Genomic DNA, 18,564 nt, shown 5'->3' with positions numbered 1-18,564 from the left:
TTAATGATTTTGAGAATTCTTTTAAAATACCTTATTCTTCTTTTTTAAATTTTATTTTATTGTTTAAAGTATTACAAATAGTAGTACATGTGTCTCCTTTATTCCCCATTGACCTCCCCCCGGCCTCCCCTACCCCTAGCACATGCCTCCCCCCCGCCCCCCCATGTCTTGTGTCCATTGGTTATGCTTATATGCATGCATACAAGTCCTTCAATTGATCTCTTACTCCCCCCGCCAATCCTCCCCTGCCTTCCTGGTGTAGTTTGACAGTCTGTTCGATGCTTCTTTGCCTCTGGATCTATTTTTGTTCATCAGTTTATAATGTTCTTTATATTCCACAAATGAGTGAGATCGTGTGGTATTTATCTTTCTCTGACTGGCTTATTTTGCTTAGCATAATGCTCTCCAGTTCCGTCCATGCTGTTGGAAATGGTAAGAATTTCTTCTTTTTTACAGCAGCACAGTATTCCATTGTGTAGATGTACTACAGTTTTCTAATCCAATCATCTGCTGATGGGCATTTAGGCTGTTTCCAAATCTTAGCTTAAAATACATTATTCTTTTATTTCTTTTGCAGATAGTTCATCCTCATTGTGTGTGCTGGTAAGCACAGTTGGAAAATTGTGTAGGCTGATTAATGAGGATATGAATGAACAGGTTATGCAGGTATTGGGACCTGAAGACCTCCAAAGGTATTTGTTTTAAAAAGCTTGCAAAATATCATCCCAAATGCTTGAAGTGGTGAAATTAAAGACTCAAAACTTTTTAAGTTCTTTATCTTTCTTGTTTGGAATAGTATCCATTAAATAACTTGACAATCTAAAATAATCTTACAACTTAGGGATGGAGAGAATGCCAAGTATTTTCAAGATAAAAATAGATTGTAGAGCCTATAGGCTTACATAAGGTGGATATGTTTACATAATCCAGCATTATTGCTATAAGCCTGTTTCCAGGGGAAATAATACGTGGAGAAATTCAAACCTTGTTAGCAACTTCATGTGAGTTTAGAATATATAAACAAGTTCTATTTTTAGTACACTATATATTTGATTAGAAGATAAAAATGTTAAGGGTTGTTTGTTTTTTTTTAAGCTAGGCATCTCTGTTATAAAATCCTTCCTCCCCCACCCCCCACACAAATTTTATATTGCAACATATTGTAAGGGAAACACACGCTATTCCATATGTTCTATAAATTTTCTAAGAACCTTTACCTAACCTGACACTTCAGTTTTCTGATACTTAATGCTTTTATTTTTAAATATATTTTTATTGATTTCATAGAGGAAGGGAGAGGGAGAGAGAGACAGAAACATCAATGATGAGAGTGAATCACTGATCGGCTGCCTCCTGCACATCCCCTACCAGGGACCTGGACCAAGCCCACAACTAGGGCATGTGCCCTGACCAGGAATTGAACCGTGATCTCCTGGTTTGTAGGACGGCACTCAACCACTGAGCCACACCGGCTGGGCTACTTAATGCTTTTAAAAGGAACATTTATCTCACTACTGGTCTTTTTCCCCTTCCCACCATTTTACTAGTACTGGCTACTAATACTTAATATTTAAGAGAATACTGGATATAAAAGCCAATTATTTTTTAATATATTATAGAACATGGTCGCTTAAGAATCCTTGAGCTAAACGGTAGGGAAACTTTATATGAATTTACCTAAATTTAACCTTGGAACAGATATTTACACTGATAATAAGATATATATATATTTTAGAAAACTGATGTTTGATGAACAAAGAGCTCAAAAGAAAGTATTACAGTAAATTATTAAATAACTTATTAGCAGGACAGTTTCTATTTTGAAAATGTTCTATGTTCAATCAGATGCAAGAACTTTAAGTTGGAAATTCACTGTAAACTGCCTTTTTTTAAAGCATTATCATCAAATTGCAAGAACACGAAGAATTTTTTCCAGCGTTTCAGGCATTCACTAATGATCTACTTGAAATCTTAGGTAAGCTCTCTGTTAATAGTGTTTAAATTTCAAGTTTCAAGATGTCTATGGGTTTGAGCGAAGACTGTTCTCACTGAATTAGGGTTTTCACCTAGAGTGTTTGGTAGAAAGTGTCTGGAAACCATGAACAGTTCTGCAAAACACTCCTAACTTGCAGCTAGAGGTGATTGGGATTAGTCTACAGAACAGAGAAGCACATATCCTTTAAAGAGCAGGGGACTGCCTTTGTCCTGGGACCTTGAGATGAGAAATGGCATTTACTCTGGCTAGGCCCTGACTCTGTGATTACCTAATGAGAAACGTTGATAGAATTTATGACCTTGAATAGTGTTTTTTCTCTTCCTCCTCATCCTCTTGCTCCTTTTAAAAGATAGTACCTGTCCACTGTGTTTTTTAAATATACAAATTATTCCTGGCTGGTGTGGCTCAGTTGGGTGGAGCAGTGTCCCATCCATCAAAAGGTGGTGGGTTCGATTTCTGGTCAGGGTACATACTCAGGTTGTGGGTTTGATCCCCAGTATAGAATAATATGATTTTACTTGCTTCTGCATAGTTAACTTAAATAATGAAGTTCTCATTATCTTCTCTAATAAAAGAGTAATATGCAAATTGACCATCACTCCAACACACAAGATAGCTGCCCCTATGTGGTCAAAGATCCTGCCCCCATGTGGACACATGATGGCCACCACCAGATGGCCAGCAGGGGAGGGCAGTTGGGAGGGACCAGGCCTGCAAGGGAAGGCAGTTGAGAGGGACCAGGCCTGCAAGGGAGGGCAGTTGGAGGCGATCAACCCTGCAGAGGAGGGCAGTTAGGGGTGACCAGGCTGGCAGAGGAGGGAAGTTGGGGTCAAACAGGCTGGCAGGGGAGCAGTTAGACATCAATCAGGCTGGCATGGGAGTGGTTAGGGGGTGATCAGGCTGGCAGGTAGAAGTGGTTAGGGGCAATCAGGAAGGCAGGCAAGCGAGCAGTTAGGAGCCAGCAGTCCTGGATTGTAAGAGGGATGTCCGAGTGCCCGTTTAGGCCCGATCCACTGAGATTGGGCCTAAACGGGCAGCCGGACATCCCTTGAGGGGTCCCAGATTGGAGAGGGTGTAGGCTGGGCTGAGGGACACCCTCCCCCGCCCCCATGCACGAATTTCGTGCACCGGGCCTCTAGTTAATAAATATTTTAATAGATGTGCTGCTAACACTTATTTCAGAATCCTTCTATACAACTTCCTCTCAGATGTTATCAGCATGGTTCATGTGAGATCATTTAGTTGCAATTCTGGAGTTAAATATTATATATAACATTGGGAAAGTTAAATCTGTTTTGGCAAGCATGACTTTTTTTATTACTAGATGTCATAGTAAGCATCTATAACTACAGAGTGATGTACTGAATATCAGATATGGAGGTCTTTCTTCTGAATTTCATATAAGCGGAGAAAATTCTCATATTAGCCAAGATTCTTCTCATTTATCAGGTAGATTTCTCATTTAGTGAGAAAATAGGTGTGATTTCAGAATGGTTTAGATAATAGCTTGCTCTTGTACCTTACCAGGATATAATGTGTGAACCAAATTCAATGTTGTAAATTTGCTTATATTTTTTCCTTTCTTATATCTTGATGCTTTGTAATTGGATCCAGACAAGTATTCTGACTGAAGTCAGAAGCTTAAATAACATGGGTCATGTGTTTAGACAAAAGAAAGAACAACCAAAATCCAGCTAAACATTGAGGGAGGAAGGTGGATACTAAGGAAGTGTGTTTTATGTAAGATTTATGAACAGTGGCCTAGCAGAATAATCCAGAAAAAGTGGTGAGAATCTAGAGAACCTGCCACTGGGGCTTATTTTAAGTAGGGCTGGACTTTATTTTTATATTTTTTGTTGTTAATCCTCAGTTGAGGATATTTTTCCATTGATTTTTAAATATATATTTTATTGATTTTTTTACAGAGAGGAAGGGAGAGGGATAGAGAGTTAGAAACATCAATGAGAGAGAAACATCCATCAGCTGCCTCCTCCACCACCCCCCCACCGGGGATGTGCCCGCAACCAATGTACATGCCCTTGACCGGAATCGAACCTGGGACCTTTCAGTCCGCAGACCGACGCTCCATCCACTGAGCCAAACCGGTTTCGGCTCCATTGATTTTTAGAGAGAGTGGAAGGGAGATGGAGAGACAGAAAGAAACATCAATGTGAGAGAGACACATCGATTGGTTGCCTCCTGCACACACCCCAATCAGGGAACCTGCAACCGAGGTACGTGCCCTTGACCGGAATTGAACCCAGGACCCTTCAGTCCACAGGCTGACACTCTATCCACTGAGCCAAACCGGTGAGGGCATGGAGTTTAGATAATCAGAGAAAGGACTGTGCTTCCTCAGTAGCCAGGAGCTTTCAGACAGAGTTCTGACTTGGGCTGACTGGGAAAAGATAGTTTTAGGAAGAAAAATCAGATTCAGAAAGAAGCTGGCTGAGAAAAACATGAACTGATTTATCTGGGAAGCTGGAGCAGGCTAACCTCTATAATACATTGCATCTGATATTTGTACTTTGGGAAGCTTCACATCTTTTTTAGATAGATACATTTCATCTTAAGAAGTAGACTTAAGAGTGATCCTACTAATGAGAAATCTTTCCAAGAGAATTAAGGACAGGAATATGTCCCATGCAAAGAAATCCTTAGGGACCCAGGAGAGAGATGGCCTCTACCTGGGATTTCACCATGTAGGCTCACCCACGTAATTATACAGACTTAAAGAGGCAGTGACATAATATCATAAATGTGGCCAGAAAGATCTATTAATAAGAGCATACTGCTAATGAATTTAATATCAAAGTCAGTGAATGCTTATGGTATGTGGTAGCTTTTACAAACAAGATGCCCTGTGAAGCATCTGTGTCTGCATTAGTGATACTCTCATCATCACTATTGGAGAAAAATGTCATGTACATGAAAGCACCAGTGTTGCTTTTGTGTTTGAGGTTTGCCTTTGCATAGAGATTCTCATTTCATCTGAGCCTATCACTAGACAATGCTACTCTTTTATTATTCTTGTGTTTTTTTATTACAGAAATTGATAACTTGGATGCCATTGTACCTGCAGTAAAGAAATTAAAAGTACTTTCATACTGAAAACAAATCATTTTTACTGTGTAAATTGCATTCTTAACATTCTAATTATTTTGTAGGATTGATCTTACCTTTGAGATGAGTTATAAAAAGTATTTACTTTCAGAATTCATTCCCTTCTTAGTATTGGGTCCTCACTCATATTTTTTTTAACTTTGAGATTCTTATGTAGAAAACAGTTAAGTTAAAGTAGTCAGTTAACTTTAGACCCTTTAATCATTTCTTAAGCAATTCTTGAGTGTTTAAAATTTAAGATTGATTTACAGTATAGTGTGTAAGTAAAAGAGAAACTCAGGGAGAGATTGAAAATAATAGAAAGGTCACATTTAAGTTCAGGATTTAGTGACCTTTCTGGTTCTGGGAACAAGGAATGCCAATGGCTCTCTTAAGTCCAGTAGGAAGATATTGCTTTCCTGGCAAGAAAATGGCACCTTCTATTAAGATATCCCTCATGGCATTTATCCTTTCAAAGCAAGAGTAAGAAAAGGAAGAAGGAGGAAATGTGTTAGGGTAGGAAATAAATTATGAGGTAACATAGATGAGTAGATAAAAGTTTCTCATAAAGAAGTGTCTTTTTTTTGCAATCTTGATGTAATGTACTTTTTATAAGGGCATGAGATCTTAAATAAAACTTTTATGAAGAATTTTCAAACATAAGCGTCCTCAGTGACTTATTTGTATAGCTCACAAATAATGAGTCATATTCTCTTACTAGGCTGAGCCTTCCTTGGGCAGCAAGGTCACCCTTGGCTGCTGTCTACTTATTCTTTATTCTCAACATTCAAGTCTTTATTTTCTTAAAGGACTAGTGTTCTGCTTCACATCTATGCGTACAAGCCACTTTGGGTTACTACTGCTCCCCCTACCACAGCCCTGTACCCCTCCCCCCTCACTTTCATAAGTAGTAGGCCTAGGAAGACTACTTCGTTATTCTTGTTTGTTGTTGTGTAGAATATTACAAAGAATTTCCAGGAAGCAGCAGGCTAGAGTGGAGAGAGGAATGTCAGTAGATATGCATACAGATCCTTGGTGTTGTGACCTCAGGGATTAGACATAGTTCTTTCTAAATTTAAAATTCTTTGTTTTGTTAGCCTGCAATTACATTTCCAAACACTAGCCCATAATTTGTGAAAGAACCTGTATCTGAGGGTTGGATAGAAAAAAATATTTGGGATCTGGCCAATGTAGCTCAGTTGGTTGGAGTGTTGTCCTGTACACCAAAAGGTGGTGGGTTTGATTCTGGTCAAGGAACATACCCAGGTTGCAGGTTCGATCCTCAGTTGGAGTGTGTATGGGAGACAACTGATCGATGTTTCTCTCAAGTCAATAAAAACTTAAAAAGATATATATGTATATGTGTATGTATATGTGTGTTTATGTATATATTTGGATATTCAATAATGTAAATATGCTGAGTTGATTAGATTATTCCAAGAAATTGCTATGAGACAGTTTGGAGATTAAACAATATTTGAAAGGAAGAAATGCAGTTTAGAAAGGTTAATCTAAATTTTGTCAGCTAGTTTAAGAGCCTGTGGCTAACTCTTAGTTTAAAACAAAGGTTTTTCAGACTCTTCCTCAAAGGCCTAGGAGTCTTTTGGAGGGGGACAGTGCCACTAGTAAAAATGTTGTCCTCTTCATCAGATAATTAGTTAAAATATAAGTAAAGTTCTGCAAATATTATTTAGCTCTTGATTTTCTTACAATTTTATTGATGTATAATTGACATAAATTATACATATTTAAAGAATATGATTTGATAAATTCTTATACACCTGTGAAACCATCACCACATTCAAAATAATAAACATACCCATCACTCCAAAAGTTATTTCTTTGCTCTGGCAACAGATGGTCTGCTTTTAGTCATTATAGTTTGCATTTGATAGGATTTTATATAAATGGCGTCATACAATGTGTTCTCTTTTGTTTGCCTTCTCACTTGGCATAATTATTTTGAGATTTTTGCATGTTGTTGCATTTATTAACAGTTCCTTTTTATTGCTGTGCAGTATTCCATTGTATGAATATACCATAATTTGTCCATTCCTTTGTTGTTGGAAATTTGGGTTATTTCCAGTTTTTTACTGTTTCTACAAATAAAACTTCTATGAACATTCATGTTCAGGTCTTTGTGTGGACACATAACTGATATTCAGTGTCTTGAAAACTATTGTTTTCATGTATTTTGTCTTTTTGTTGTTTGATTTTGGCTGGTATAGGCAGAAGGGTAAATTTGGTTTCTGTCAGTCCATCCTGGTTAAAAGTGGAAGTTTAGAAGAAAATAATGCAGGGTTGTCTCTTTATTTTTTCTAATTTTATTGCATTGTAGTCAAGAGAACATGGTCTTTTGGATATTAAGTCTTTGGAATTTGTTGACTATGTGATAAATTATATACCTATTCTACATGTGCTTTAAAGTCTAATTTCATACACACACACATATAGCTACTATGTTGTTTAAATCTACTTTTTGTCTGATTTGTTAGTTTATGGGTGATACTGAAATTTCTGGATTTTTCAAATTTTGTTTTATATATTTTGAATCCATTTTATAAGTAGTTATAAATTCAGAGTTGATAATATACTCCTGAGTAATATCTCTATTTGTTGCTACTCATGCATTTTGCCTTGAATACAATATTGTCCTTTCTTTTAATTAATAGTTGCTGGATATTCTTTCTTTTCATGTATTTCACTAATCTTTTATTTATTGTAAAATATATGCTAAAAAATGTTAAAAACCATAAATGTCAAGTATAACAAATGATTATAAAATGAACACTCTGCAACGACCAAGAAGTAGAACATCACAAGCACTCCAAAAGGCCTCCCCCACCCACCATTAGAGGTAAGGAAGTGTTTATTTTGTAAAAATAGTTTTTTCATTTTTGTGTGTATGGCTAAACCAAGATAGTTGAATTTTGCCTGTTTTTGAACTTTACAAAAATGGAATCATGTGTATTTTTAACACTTCTTATTTTGGTCAGTACTGTGTTTTTACTCTACATCCATGTTGTTGTTTGTAAGTCTAGGCCATTTGTTTTCACTGCTGTCTAGTATTCCTCTATGAATATGCTACAGTCCATTTGTTCCACTGGAGATTGATACTTAGGTTGTTTCTAGTTCTTAGATACTATGAACTGCTGCTATGATAATTTTTGTAACAGGAACTTTGTACACTTGTGTGCAAGTTTTCTAGAATCAGTATCCAAGAAGTAAAACTGCTGGATCTTAGGGGAAAACACTTCTTCTCTATGTAGCCACAGAGGTTGTGTACTGTACAAATGGAGGTAGTACCATTTCTATAGGTAACAATGTGAATGGAGCCTCTGGGATTATAGTGTGGCTACTTTTAATAGGGAATGTGTATCTGCAGTTTTAGAAGAAAATGCCAAACTATTTTCCAAAGTTGTTGCAACATTTTATTCTCCCACCATCTGTATAGAAGTTACTACTTTTATCCTGACCAATACCAGGTAAATCAATTTTTAAACTTTTTTTTCCAGACTAGTGTATAGAGCTATTATTTTTATTTTAGTGTTTATTTCCATTATTACTAATGAAGGTAAGCATCTTTTTATTTGGTTAATGGCCATTTATATTTAAGGTGCATTTACATGTCTTTATTTTTCTGTTGGACTTTCTATTGGTTTGTAAGTTATTTACATATTCTGGTCATGAGCGATTTGACAGTTACGTGTGTTGCAAATGTCTTCTTCCATTTTCCTGTAGTTTCTTTTTATGAACTGAAGAATCTAATTTTGATATAGTTAGTGCTCTTCGTGTCTTATGAAATCTTTCCGTAGTCACAAGTTGTAATGTTATTTTCCTATATTATCTTATATCTATATAGTGTTGCCTTTCACATTTAGTCTAATATACCTGGAGTTGACTTGTGTATGTTTTTTAAACAATCAAGACGTATTTTACAGATTTCTTTACTCTCTACTGTTTCCCACACACCACTTCTGACTTCTTGCTGAAATACATCTGGCCATTTTTGTATAATCTGCCCTTGTGCTTCATATTTTTTAAATTCTACTTTTTATAATTTATCCAGTGAGCTTCCCTTTAGTGGGAATTGTCTGCTGCAGTAGTCCACACGTGCCCTGGATGGGAATGGCAACCCTAAGGGCCAGTTTTGTGATTGGCTCTTACAGGGCTTCACATGGTTCCAGGTTCAAAACCAATTTTCACATAAGTTTCAAGTTTGGGGGGTTCCCATACCAAGTCAGTTTTGTTAACTTTAGACCCCATGAACCCATAAAGGAGATTAGCTGATTGTTTTCACCCAGTGCTGACAACCAATTCCTTGTCTTTATTGATAAGGACTTTTCTTGACACTAAATTTTTCAGGCTCCTTGTCCCTCACATAGTAAGTAGCCTTGTCTCCTGGCTGGTGTAGGCTAAAATTCTGGTTCCCTTCAACACTTAAACACCCCTTCAGCTCCTGTACATTGCTTTAGATGGCCTCTTTAACCTTACCTGTGTTACTTTTTAATTAACCACGTTTAAAATAAATGTTCATGCTTTAACTAGGTTTTCTATGTTTGGAAGAGGAAAGTTAGGTTTTCACTTGTCTGCTTTGCCATTTTGATCAGTTGTTCTGGGTTGCCAGATTTCAGGATGTGATATATGATAACATTCCCTTTTACTTCTTTGGTACTTTACCATTTTCAAGACCTTTGTCTACTTAGTGAACATGACAATGCCATTGTGAGGTAGATAGGACAGGCATCAGTTGCCCCATTTTATTATGAGAATTTGTCATTCAAGTAGAAATCTCAGCAGAAACAAATTTATTACACATCTACCATGTATTTAGCATAATCTTGGATGATGGAGGTAAAAATCAATTCTGTAGTTTCTTTTTATGAACTGAAGAATCTAATTTTGTAGCTTATATAGTCAAACCTCATTTCTCCAATGGCTCCCACCTCCAACAATTCTGTTCTTGACCAAGTTGCTCACAGAAAAAAATGTCTAGGTTGTGGAACCAAACTTCGGTTTTCAACCTGACAACCCTTTCATGCTGATAATCTCAGCATGAAAGGCTCAGGCAACAAAGAGATAATGCATTTGTTGCTGGGGAAGTCATTAATTAGCACAATTTTAAAACATAAAGAGGTCAAGAATGCTAATGTTGCTAACTGAAAGAAACAATGATCACAAGCAATTGAAGAGGTAGAAAAACATTGATTTGGATAAACAAAAAGCAGTCAGTGACAGCCATTTTGGAGGCAGTGATAAATGAACAAATAAAGATGCTGCCCGCTGACCTGAAAGTGATTCATTTAAGGCTAGTAGGGGGTGGTTTGATAAACTTAAGAAAATAAGTGCTTATTTATAGATTAAAAAGTACATTAGACGTGTACTGTATATAAGAAAGATTAAAGCAGTGAATCATTTGGGGGTCTGACATAGATTAATTGAATTTACATTATTTCTAATGGGAAAAATGATTCGATTTTCGAACAAATCACTTCTTTAACAGCCTTGAACCGAGGTTCCATTGTAGCTCAATTGGAGAGTAAAGTAAACAAAAAATACCAAACACAATACAAGCAGTTGCTTAGCATGTAGATACCTAGTAAACTTTAAATTAAATGTTACAAGACAGGGAATTGTTAAAATGCAAAATGCACAGTATTGCTATACTGTAGGTGGTGGGGAGAAGCCATTTCAGTGTGGTTTGGCCTAGTGGAGGAGGTGGATTTGAGAAAGGCCTTTAAGAGTTGAGTAGGATTTTAATTAGCAGGATGTAATATTTGGACTATTCTAGAATAGAGCAAATAAGTAGCAAAAAACTGGAGACTATGTTAGATTTAAAAGGCAAATTAAGGAGTAGGCTTTAATCATAGGAAAATCATAGATAATTTATAAGTGAGAGTAACAGAGTAAACTTTGTTTTAAGATGTTACTATTCCTCAGAAAAGCTGCAGCGAATGCAGTGGTGGGGAGAGAAAACTGATGGCAACAGGGCATTGCCTAATGGATAAAAGAGACGAGGACATGACCTTGATAACAGCTGAGAACAAGAATATTTGGTTTTATTGTTTGAAATGCAAAGGAGGCACTTGTTTAAATACACAGTTTACATGGTTTGCTTTTTACATGTTATTTATTAGGGGAACCAGCTGTCTCTTAGAAAGGTGGAGCTAATTCCCACATCTGTCTGAGAGGGTACAGACTGCCTCTCTGGCACTGACTGCGGCAGAGTCCAGCTCTGCTAGGGGGGTGCAGACGTAGACCTGGGTCTGGAGTTTGGTGACAGGCCATCCACACTGGGGCATTTAACGCAAGGTGTTTGGGTATATCATTGTTCCCATCAGAAAAAAGATACATTTTAGTTCCAATTCAGATACAGGAATAAATCCCCAGGCAGAGGAGTACCCGAGGTGGCAGCCAGAAGGGCTTAGGTAGTGTTAGCTCTGAGCAATTTGGAGGTGGGTCACCTTTTAGTCCCATAAAAAAAGCCTCCTCCCTTGATCAGCCCCTATGTCTGAGATAGGTAATTGTAGACCTGTCAAAAATACCCTATCAAAAGTGAAAAATCACCACTGAGGTAAGAATTAGCCATGAATACCCCATTTCTTTCGGGATTTGAACAATTAAATCCAACCAAGAGAGAGTAGTTCTTGCTTTCACTTACGTTTATCTCTTCCTAATACTATCCATTCAGTTAAATTCACACAAGAATGTATGTATATATATTTTCAAATGGCTGTTCTGAGTTAAATTACAAAATATACATATGTACACATTTTAATATAAAGGTGATTATGTTGCTCATCATCAACTCCTGGGCTGTCCATCTGGAGTGAGCTCATACCTGTAAGACAATTGGGTTTGGATTTATGTTAGTATTGAGAGTGTGTTGTGATAGCATCAGGACAGTCTAGCCTGTATGGGACCAGCAGAACCCATCCTATATACCATATTTTCCGGCGTATAAGACTGCTTTTTAACCCAGGAAAATCTTCTAAAAAGTCGGGGGTCTTATACGCCGGAAAATACGGTATTTACAATATAGAATTAAAGTGAGTTATTTCCAAATGATGGGTGGGTTACCGTATTTTCCGGCGTATAAGACCCCCGACTTTTGAGAAGATTTTCCTGGGTTAAAAAGTTGTCTTATATGCTGGAAAATACGGTAATAAAGAGCTAATATGCTAATTAGACCAAACAGCGCTGTGCATCAGGCCTCTAGTCTCTTTATAAGCTAGGATTAAGGCTAGAGCTGACAGATCCTCTAGGTAAGTGAGATGTGCAGACAGTAAAGGTGATTGATAATCAATCAGCCTTCCTCGACCAAAGGAGCTGAAATGTTCTGAGAAGGAAAAACTTTGGAGAGAGATATGGGCAAATAAGACGATTAATGTGATAAAATGAAAGGCTCACTTACCATTGTGAGAAGCCCATAATCAGATCTTCTTTTGATAAATCAATCAGTACCTAAACAATCACAAATAAATCAGTTCCCTTCCAAAAATGTTGCATTAAATGGAAACATATGAGATAAATGGAATTGACTATAAAAGGGGTCTTTTTGGCTTTCAACATGGAACCTCTCCAGGACATTGACCTCAGTGTCCTGGGGGGAGGTGAATTGCTGTATACCCCAGGAATGTCTATATGAATGTTACAGAAAGAGAGAACAGCTTGCCTTTACTCAATAACTGGTCATAATTTAAAGCAAGACATCATAGTTGAGCCTCAACTGTAAAAATGGGGATAGTATCACTTCATAGAAGTGGGCTTTAAAAAGATGAGCATAAGGAGATGTTTATTAGAATACAACTATGAACAAAATATAATTCTTTGTCTCCCCTTGGCATCTTCCTGAAGACTCTGTTTCCTCTATTTCTACTTTAAGCAAAATCCTGTCATCACAAAAATATTGATATAATAAGATCCAAGCTTCACAACAAACAATGCTATATATATAGAAATATACACAGAAACAATACCTAACACCCTAGTAGATGTTCAAATACTTGTGTAGTAATGAATTGGGATATTCTTGAGTTTTTACAGTACGGTTTATCATATTAATTTATTCATCTACATCATTTAGTTTTAAGAATATTTCAAGAAACACACCAAAAACCTCTCAATGAGGCCATACCTTCCTTGAATTCAGTTCTGGTAACAGTTGAATGGTCCAATCAGAATTTCTACAAGGCTGCCATTCCACCAAGGAACTAGCTAGAGTACTAGGAGGGACAGAGTACCAAGAGTTCTTGTACTTACTTTTCCTAGCTCTTTCCTTCTGTGTGAGCCAAGTGGCCTACTGTTTTTCACTGCGACGTCTAGTGACCTCTTCTGTACTTCTTCCAAGGGAACAAAAAATTCAAATCTTTAAGAAGCAAAAAGGAAACAAGTTACATATTTTCATTGGAAATTGAAAATGTGCCATCCATTTTCCTACTTTTAAAACAGAAGATAATAGACTATTGAGAATAGCTTATGGAACAGTATTGGCTCATAGCAGATACTCAGTGCATCACTGTCAGACATAATCATTGTCCTGGAAGTGTCAAGAGCCTGTTTGCCTCTCTTAAGTCATTGGACTACTGTGCTTTGTGTTCTTGGTGCTGCTGTTGACTGTTAGTTGATCATATATGTGTGGGTTTATTTCTGCGTTCTCTATTCTGTTCCATTGATCTGTGTGTCTGTTTTTATGCCAGTACCTTTCTGTTTGATTACTGTAGCTTTGTAATATAGTTGAAATTGAGGAGCATGATGCCTCTGGCTTTGTTCTTTCTCAAGGTTGCTTTGGGTCTTTTATAGTTTCATGCAAATTTTAGGATTGTCCTATTTCTATGAAATATACCTGGGATTTTAATAGGGGTTGTGTTAAATCTGTAGATTGCTGTGGGTAGTATTAATTTCTTCAATTCATGAGCACAAACTATCCATTTATTTATGTCCCCTTCAATTTCTTTAATTAATGTCTTGTAGTTTTCAATATACAGGTCTTTCACTTTCTTGGTTAAATTTATTCCTAGGTATTTTATTCTTTATGCAGTAAAGTTATAGAATACAAAATCAATACACAAAATCCGTTGTATTCTTATATACTAACAGTGACATATCAGAAGGGGAAATGAAGAAAATAACTCCATTTACAATTGCCACAAAAATAATAAAATACCTAGGAATAAACCTAACAAAAGAGGTGAAGGACCTTTACACTGAAAACTGAAAGAAATTGTTAAAAGAAATTGAAGATAAAATAATGGAAAGAATTAACTTCGTTAAATGAACATATTACCTAATGCAATATATGGATTTAATGCAATCCCAATGGTATTTCTCACAGAAATAGAACAAAAAATTCCTCAAGTTTGAATGGAATCACAAAAGACCCTGAAATGGCCAATGCATTCCTGAATGTAGCACACTCCGATTTCAAATTACACTACAAAGCTATAGTAATCAGTATGGTAATGACAAAAAACAGACACAGACCAATGGGACAGAATTGAGAGCTCAGAGATAAACCCACACATATGAACAACTAATTTTTTTACAAAGGAGCCAAAAACATACAATGGAGAAAGAAAATTCTCTTCAATAAATGCTGCTAAGAAAACTGGAAAGCCACATGCAAAAGAATGAAACTAGACTGCTGACACCATACACTCAAAATGGATTAAAGACCTGAAACAATAAGATGCATAGAAGAAAACAAAGACACTAAACTTATGGACCTTGGTCTCAGAGGGGTCTTTGGGAACTTGATCGCAAAGGCAAGGGAAGTAAAAGCTAAAATGGGTAGTTATTCCAAGATAAGAGGAAACTAAAATTATCAGGTATACTCTATCTTCCTTGGCTGGCTAGAAATGTCTTCTCAGGATTCTGAAGAAGGAAGCAATGATGAGGTTTTTATTTCTGCACCTTGAGGCCAACTTAAAATCAAGAATGGATAAGACTTGCCACAAAGCCATCGAAAACAAGCCGTGTCCCCCAAGGACATGGGTGGACCAGGTATTGAGGGTATCTGTTTGACCTGTCACCTATGCTTTGTTGTAGGAGGGAAGAGAGGCCAAAGAACTTGCTTTAGAGAAAATGTTATGCTTATTTTTAACTTTTGCTCTAAAACAGATTCAAAGAAAATATATTTAACCAGATTAAAATCCTTTTCCGGCCAAAGAGGCTTCATTTAAAGGTATGGAACATTACATAATCAGGAACACTTCAGCTCCTATGACCAAGAAAAGTAGTCAGCTGTTTTGCTAAACTGCCCTGGCAGTCCTTTTCCTCCACTGAAGTATAGAGAAGCTTCATGAAGGCATAGACCATGTTGTCCTGTTCAACCCTAGCCCTTCACATGATCTGGCAGACTGCCAGGCACACAACAGCTGCTCAGCAAGTACCTGAATGGGTGAGGCCCTCTAGGCAGGCCGACTGGACCACTTACGTCTCATCAAACAGGGGTTCCACAGTCTTCCGCTTCACTGAGGTCTTCTTACGACTTGCCCACCTCCTTTCTGGCAACAAGTAGACACGGACATAAGGATCAACTCCACTGCTGGTACAGCGTGTCAGGTTTCTGATTTGGTTTCAAAGACATTAAAGAAAAAAGGTCCTGGTTTTCAAACATTGAAAACACTCGTTTGGAGAAAGCTGTACTAGCTATTCAGCTTTAGGTGGCCTTGAGGATAAAAATGCCCAGGAGTCTAGATGACCAACAAGGCAAAAGTCTGTAGAATTTGGAGGACAAAACATCAGATGCATGGTTTTGACAACCTAAGTTTTTGTCTAGTTTGGAGTACAGCTAAATACTTTCCATCTAAAGGAAGTTGAGAAAATGTACTGACTCCCACTACCCCGGACAGTTTGGCAGCGCTTGCTTCTGAGCAAAGCCCTTGGCTTGAGCTCAACAACACCTTTGAGGACCTTGTCACTCACAGCAAGACAGCCTTCAAACCCCACTCGTTCCCACTGTACTGTCTGTCTTGGGGCTGCCCATCTCTGCCATTGCTCCAAGTGCTCCCACTCCTTTTTGTCACCTGATGCTCCCAAAGGACCTTCCCTGGCCCCCGCCTCCTCTTACCTGCAGCCGTTGATGAGCACGCTGAGGCAGCGCCGCAGACACACGTAACGCACAGTGAGCTGAATCTCGCCCAGCCTCCGCGGCCTGAAATCCCTGCCTCTGGAAAGAAAGGGCTTGTCACTTCTTTTGCCTTTACAGGTGTTGGCCTCTCTCCCTATCCCCAAGACAGAGCATGTCCTGCTTTCGGAATATGGGTTAATTTAAATATTCTTCAGTTGAAGTCAGTTCCATCCTGCTTTCACATATAATTATCCTACTTGACCATAGGAAGAGCATGAACCCTGGAGTGGGACCTGCCTTACAGCGTGATTGCTTGTAGGATCCTGGGTGAGTTATTGACTTTTAGGATAGTAAGTTCTATTTCATAGGGTTATTGTGAAAATCAAATTAAATAATGCACTATCCCCATAATAAACACTTAAGTGGCAGTCATTGATTACATAATTCCATATTATCCCTGCGTAACTCTTCAGAACTCAGGAAGGGTTTCTGCTGTAACAACTAAAGTCCAGGGTCTATTTACGGTTTTGTATGTAGACTATTGGGTGTACATGTGCTCACTTGCTCCCCCTCCCCCCGCATCCTGGGTTCTTTCTACCACACCATGCTGCCTCTCGTGAAGCCATTCTGTGAAAAACCAGAACTTGAACAGAAAAGTAAGTTCATATCTACTTTTCCATCCAGGGAGTTATTTTCATGCAGGTGATCTTAGAAAAGATTAAGCAAAGAAGTGCATACTCAATGTTGAGGCTGATATCTGTCAGGTCAAAGCAGGAGGTGGCCAGGGAGTTGAGTGAGGACATGCTGGGAGCCAGCCCCGCGGGCGGCCATGCGAATGGGGAGCCAGGGCATTTCATGGGTCTGGGTGACTTGATGGGCCCTGGCGAGTGGGGGCCTGGGACAGTCAGGAAGATGGAGGCCGAACTCCTCTTCTCCCCCATGGGCTCACAGAAACCTTTGGCACTGTCCTTGCCTTTCGGCTCTGGGCCTGTCGCTTGGGGTGTGGGCTTGGTGGCAGCAGTGGTGGCACTGGTGGCTGTCGTGGTGCTCTGGGAGGCTTCCTTGGTAGCAGAAGCAGGGTCTGGGGGGCATGGCAGGTCTGCGGGACCCTCTCCCTGGGGCGGATCTTTGGGACCTTGATTGGTGGCCACCTTCTTAATGAACAGAGGGCCTTTCTTTAGGGCTTCAGGTCCCGTGTATGGGCTCCCCACCTCTCGTTCTTCCACACGTAGGAACTGCAAGCAAATGACAGGGTTGTTTATGGGCTGGGCCCGCCGCTTCCATTTCGCTCTCACCTTAACCTCTGGGAAATGGTTCCTTCTCTTTTTTTTCTGGGAGGAACAGTTTTTTCAAAACTCCCAGTTCCTTCCTGGCTGCCCAATCCAATGAAATTTTCTCTCCAGACCATGTTTTCCTTAGCCTCTTTCGGCCTTGGCCCCCTCTGACCAGTACTTGTCTATCTTACCTCTTCCTCCTGCCTCACTTGTGGGTCTTCAGGAAGATGCAGTCCTGGTCCCTCCTTGCTATACTCATACTGGCTGCAGGAGAGTTGCACTGTCAGCCTGCAATTTCCCTCTGTGCAGAGGCCTCCCGGACCTATACCTTCAGTCTTCCCTCACCTTAACCTTCACACACATCACCAGCTACCTTCTGGATATGGTCGTTTTCCAACTGTCACCTTATTCACCATTACTTTCCCTAAAATGTGTTCTCTCCAGACATACCGCTGTAGTCCTAGCACCAAATTTCAAACTTCAGCCACTGCATTTCCTCTTTTCCCTTCATTCATTACTTATCAGGACCCTTGCTAAGGGTTTCCATTTCCAGCAATATGGTGGTTAAAATACTCTGAAAAACATCTTGTTAGGAATGCCTCAATAAAATAAACATCCTTTTAAATAGCCAAAATCACAATAAAGAAAGTAAAATCCCTAGGGCTAAAAAAAGGGGGGAGGGAGGAGAAAACTAAAAAATAAAGGTTAAGCTTTCTGAGGGTCATTTATCAACCTTGGAATCCAAGGGATTAGGAAAAGAGGCCTTGGTCAATGTGGGACTGTGAGTTGAAGTAGAACCTATGAAGGTGGGATCTCTTTAGTGAAAAAGTAGCCTAGGATAAACATTCCACCCACCACAAAAACTAATGCCAGGACACGTGTCTGTCTTGGCCTGAATCTGGCTGGGGGGAAATTAAGTCTTTTCTAACAATAGGGCACCTGTCTCACTATCTATGGTGTCTTGAAACCCAAAGTTAAAAATGAACATAGGCCCTGGCTGGGTAGCTTAGTTGGTTGGAGCATTGTTCCAATATGCCAAGGCTGCAGGTTCAATCCCCAGTCAGGACACATACAAGAGTCAACCAATGAATGCATAAATAAGTGGAACAAAAATCGATGTT

General features: G+C 38.7%; 2 protein-coding genes across 6 annotated transcripts in view; one reads left to right on the top strand and one right to left on the bottom strand.

Moving 5' to 3' along the window:
* The window catches only part of CEP70 (centrosomal protein 70), a 51,369-nt gene extending 42,661 nt beyond the window's left edge, over nucleotides 1-8,708 (top strand). For 4 of the 5 annotated variants that reach the window (XM_079795546.1, XM_079795544.1, XM_079795547.1 and 1 more), the window contains 3 exons: nucleotides 578-692; nucleotides 1,896-1,975; nucleotides 5,046-8,708. In XM_079795546.1, coding sequence (XP_079651672.1) covers nucleotides 578-692; nucleotides 1,896-1,975; nucleotides 5,046-5,107 — 257 coding nt within the window. In that variant the 3' untranslated portion in view covers nucleotides 5,108-8,708. Of the gene's footprint in view, nucleotides 1-577; nucleotides 693-1,895; nucleotides 1,976-3,921 lie in introns of all 5 variants that reach the window. The other variant, XM_079795548.1, reaches the window with a different exon arrangement.
* A 2,307-nt stretch (nucleotides 8,709-11,015) lies between these two features.
* The window catches only part of ESYT3 (extended synaptotagmin 3), a 41,416-nt gene continuing 33,867 nt past the window's right edge, over nucleotides 11,016-18,564 (bottom strand). The window contains exons 18-23 of the mRNA XM_079794466.1: nucleotides 16,908-17,404; nucleotides 16,170-16,268; nucleotides 15,534-15,665; nucleotides 13,361-13,466; nucleotides 12,513-12,562; nucleotides 11,016-11,939 (exon numbers count right to left, since the gene is read on the bottom strand). Coding sequence (XP_079650592.1) covers nucleotides 11,903-11,939; nucleotides 12,513-12,562; nucleotides 13,361-13,466; nucleotides 15,534-15,665; nucleotides 16,170-16,268; nucleotides 16,908-17,404 — 921 coding nt within the window. The 3' untranslated portion in view covers nucleotides 11,016-11,902. The remainder of the gene's footprint in view (nucleotides 11,940-12,512; nucleotides 12,563-13,360; nucleotides 13,467-15,533; nucleotides 15,666-16,169; nucleotides 16,269-16,907; nucleotides 17,405-18,564) is intronic.

This window comes from Cnephaeus nilssonii (assembly GCF_951640355.1).
Source record: "Cnephaeus nilssonii genome assembly, chromosome: 17".
NCBI classification, from domain to species: domain Eukaryota; kingdom Metazoa; phylum Chordata; class Mammalia; order Chiroptera; family Vespertilionidae; genus Cnephaeus; species Cnephaeus nilssonii.
The sequence above is the reverse complement of the archived record's forward strand: the minus strand, read 5'-3'. Positions and strand labels throughout refer to the sequence as shown.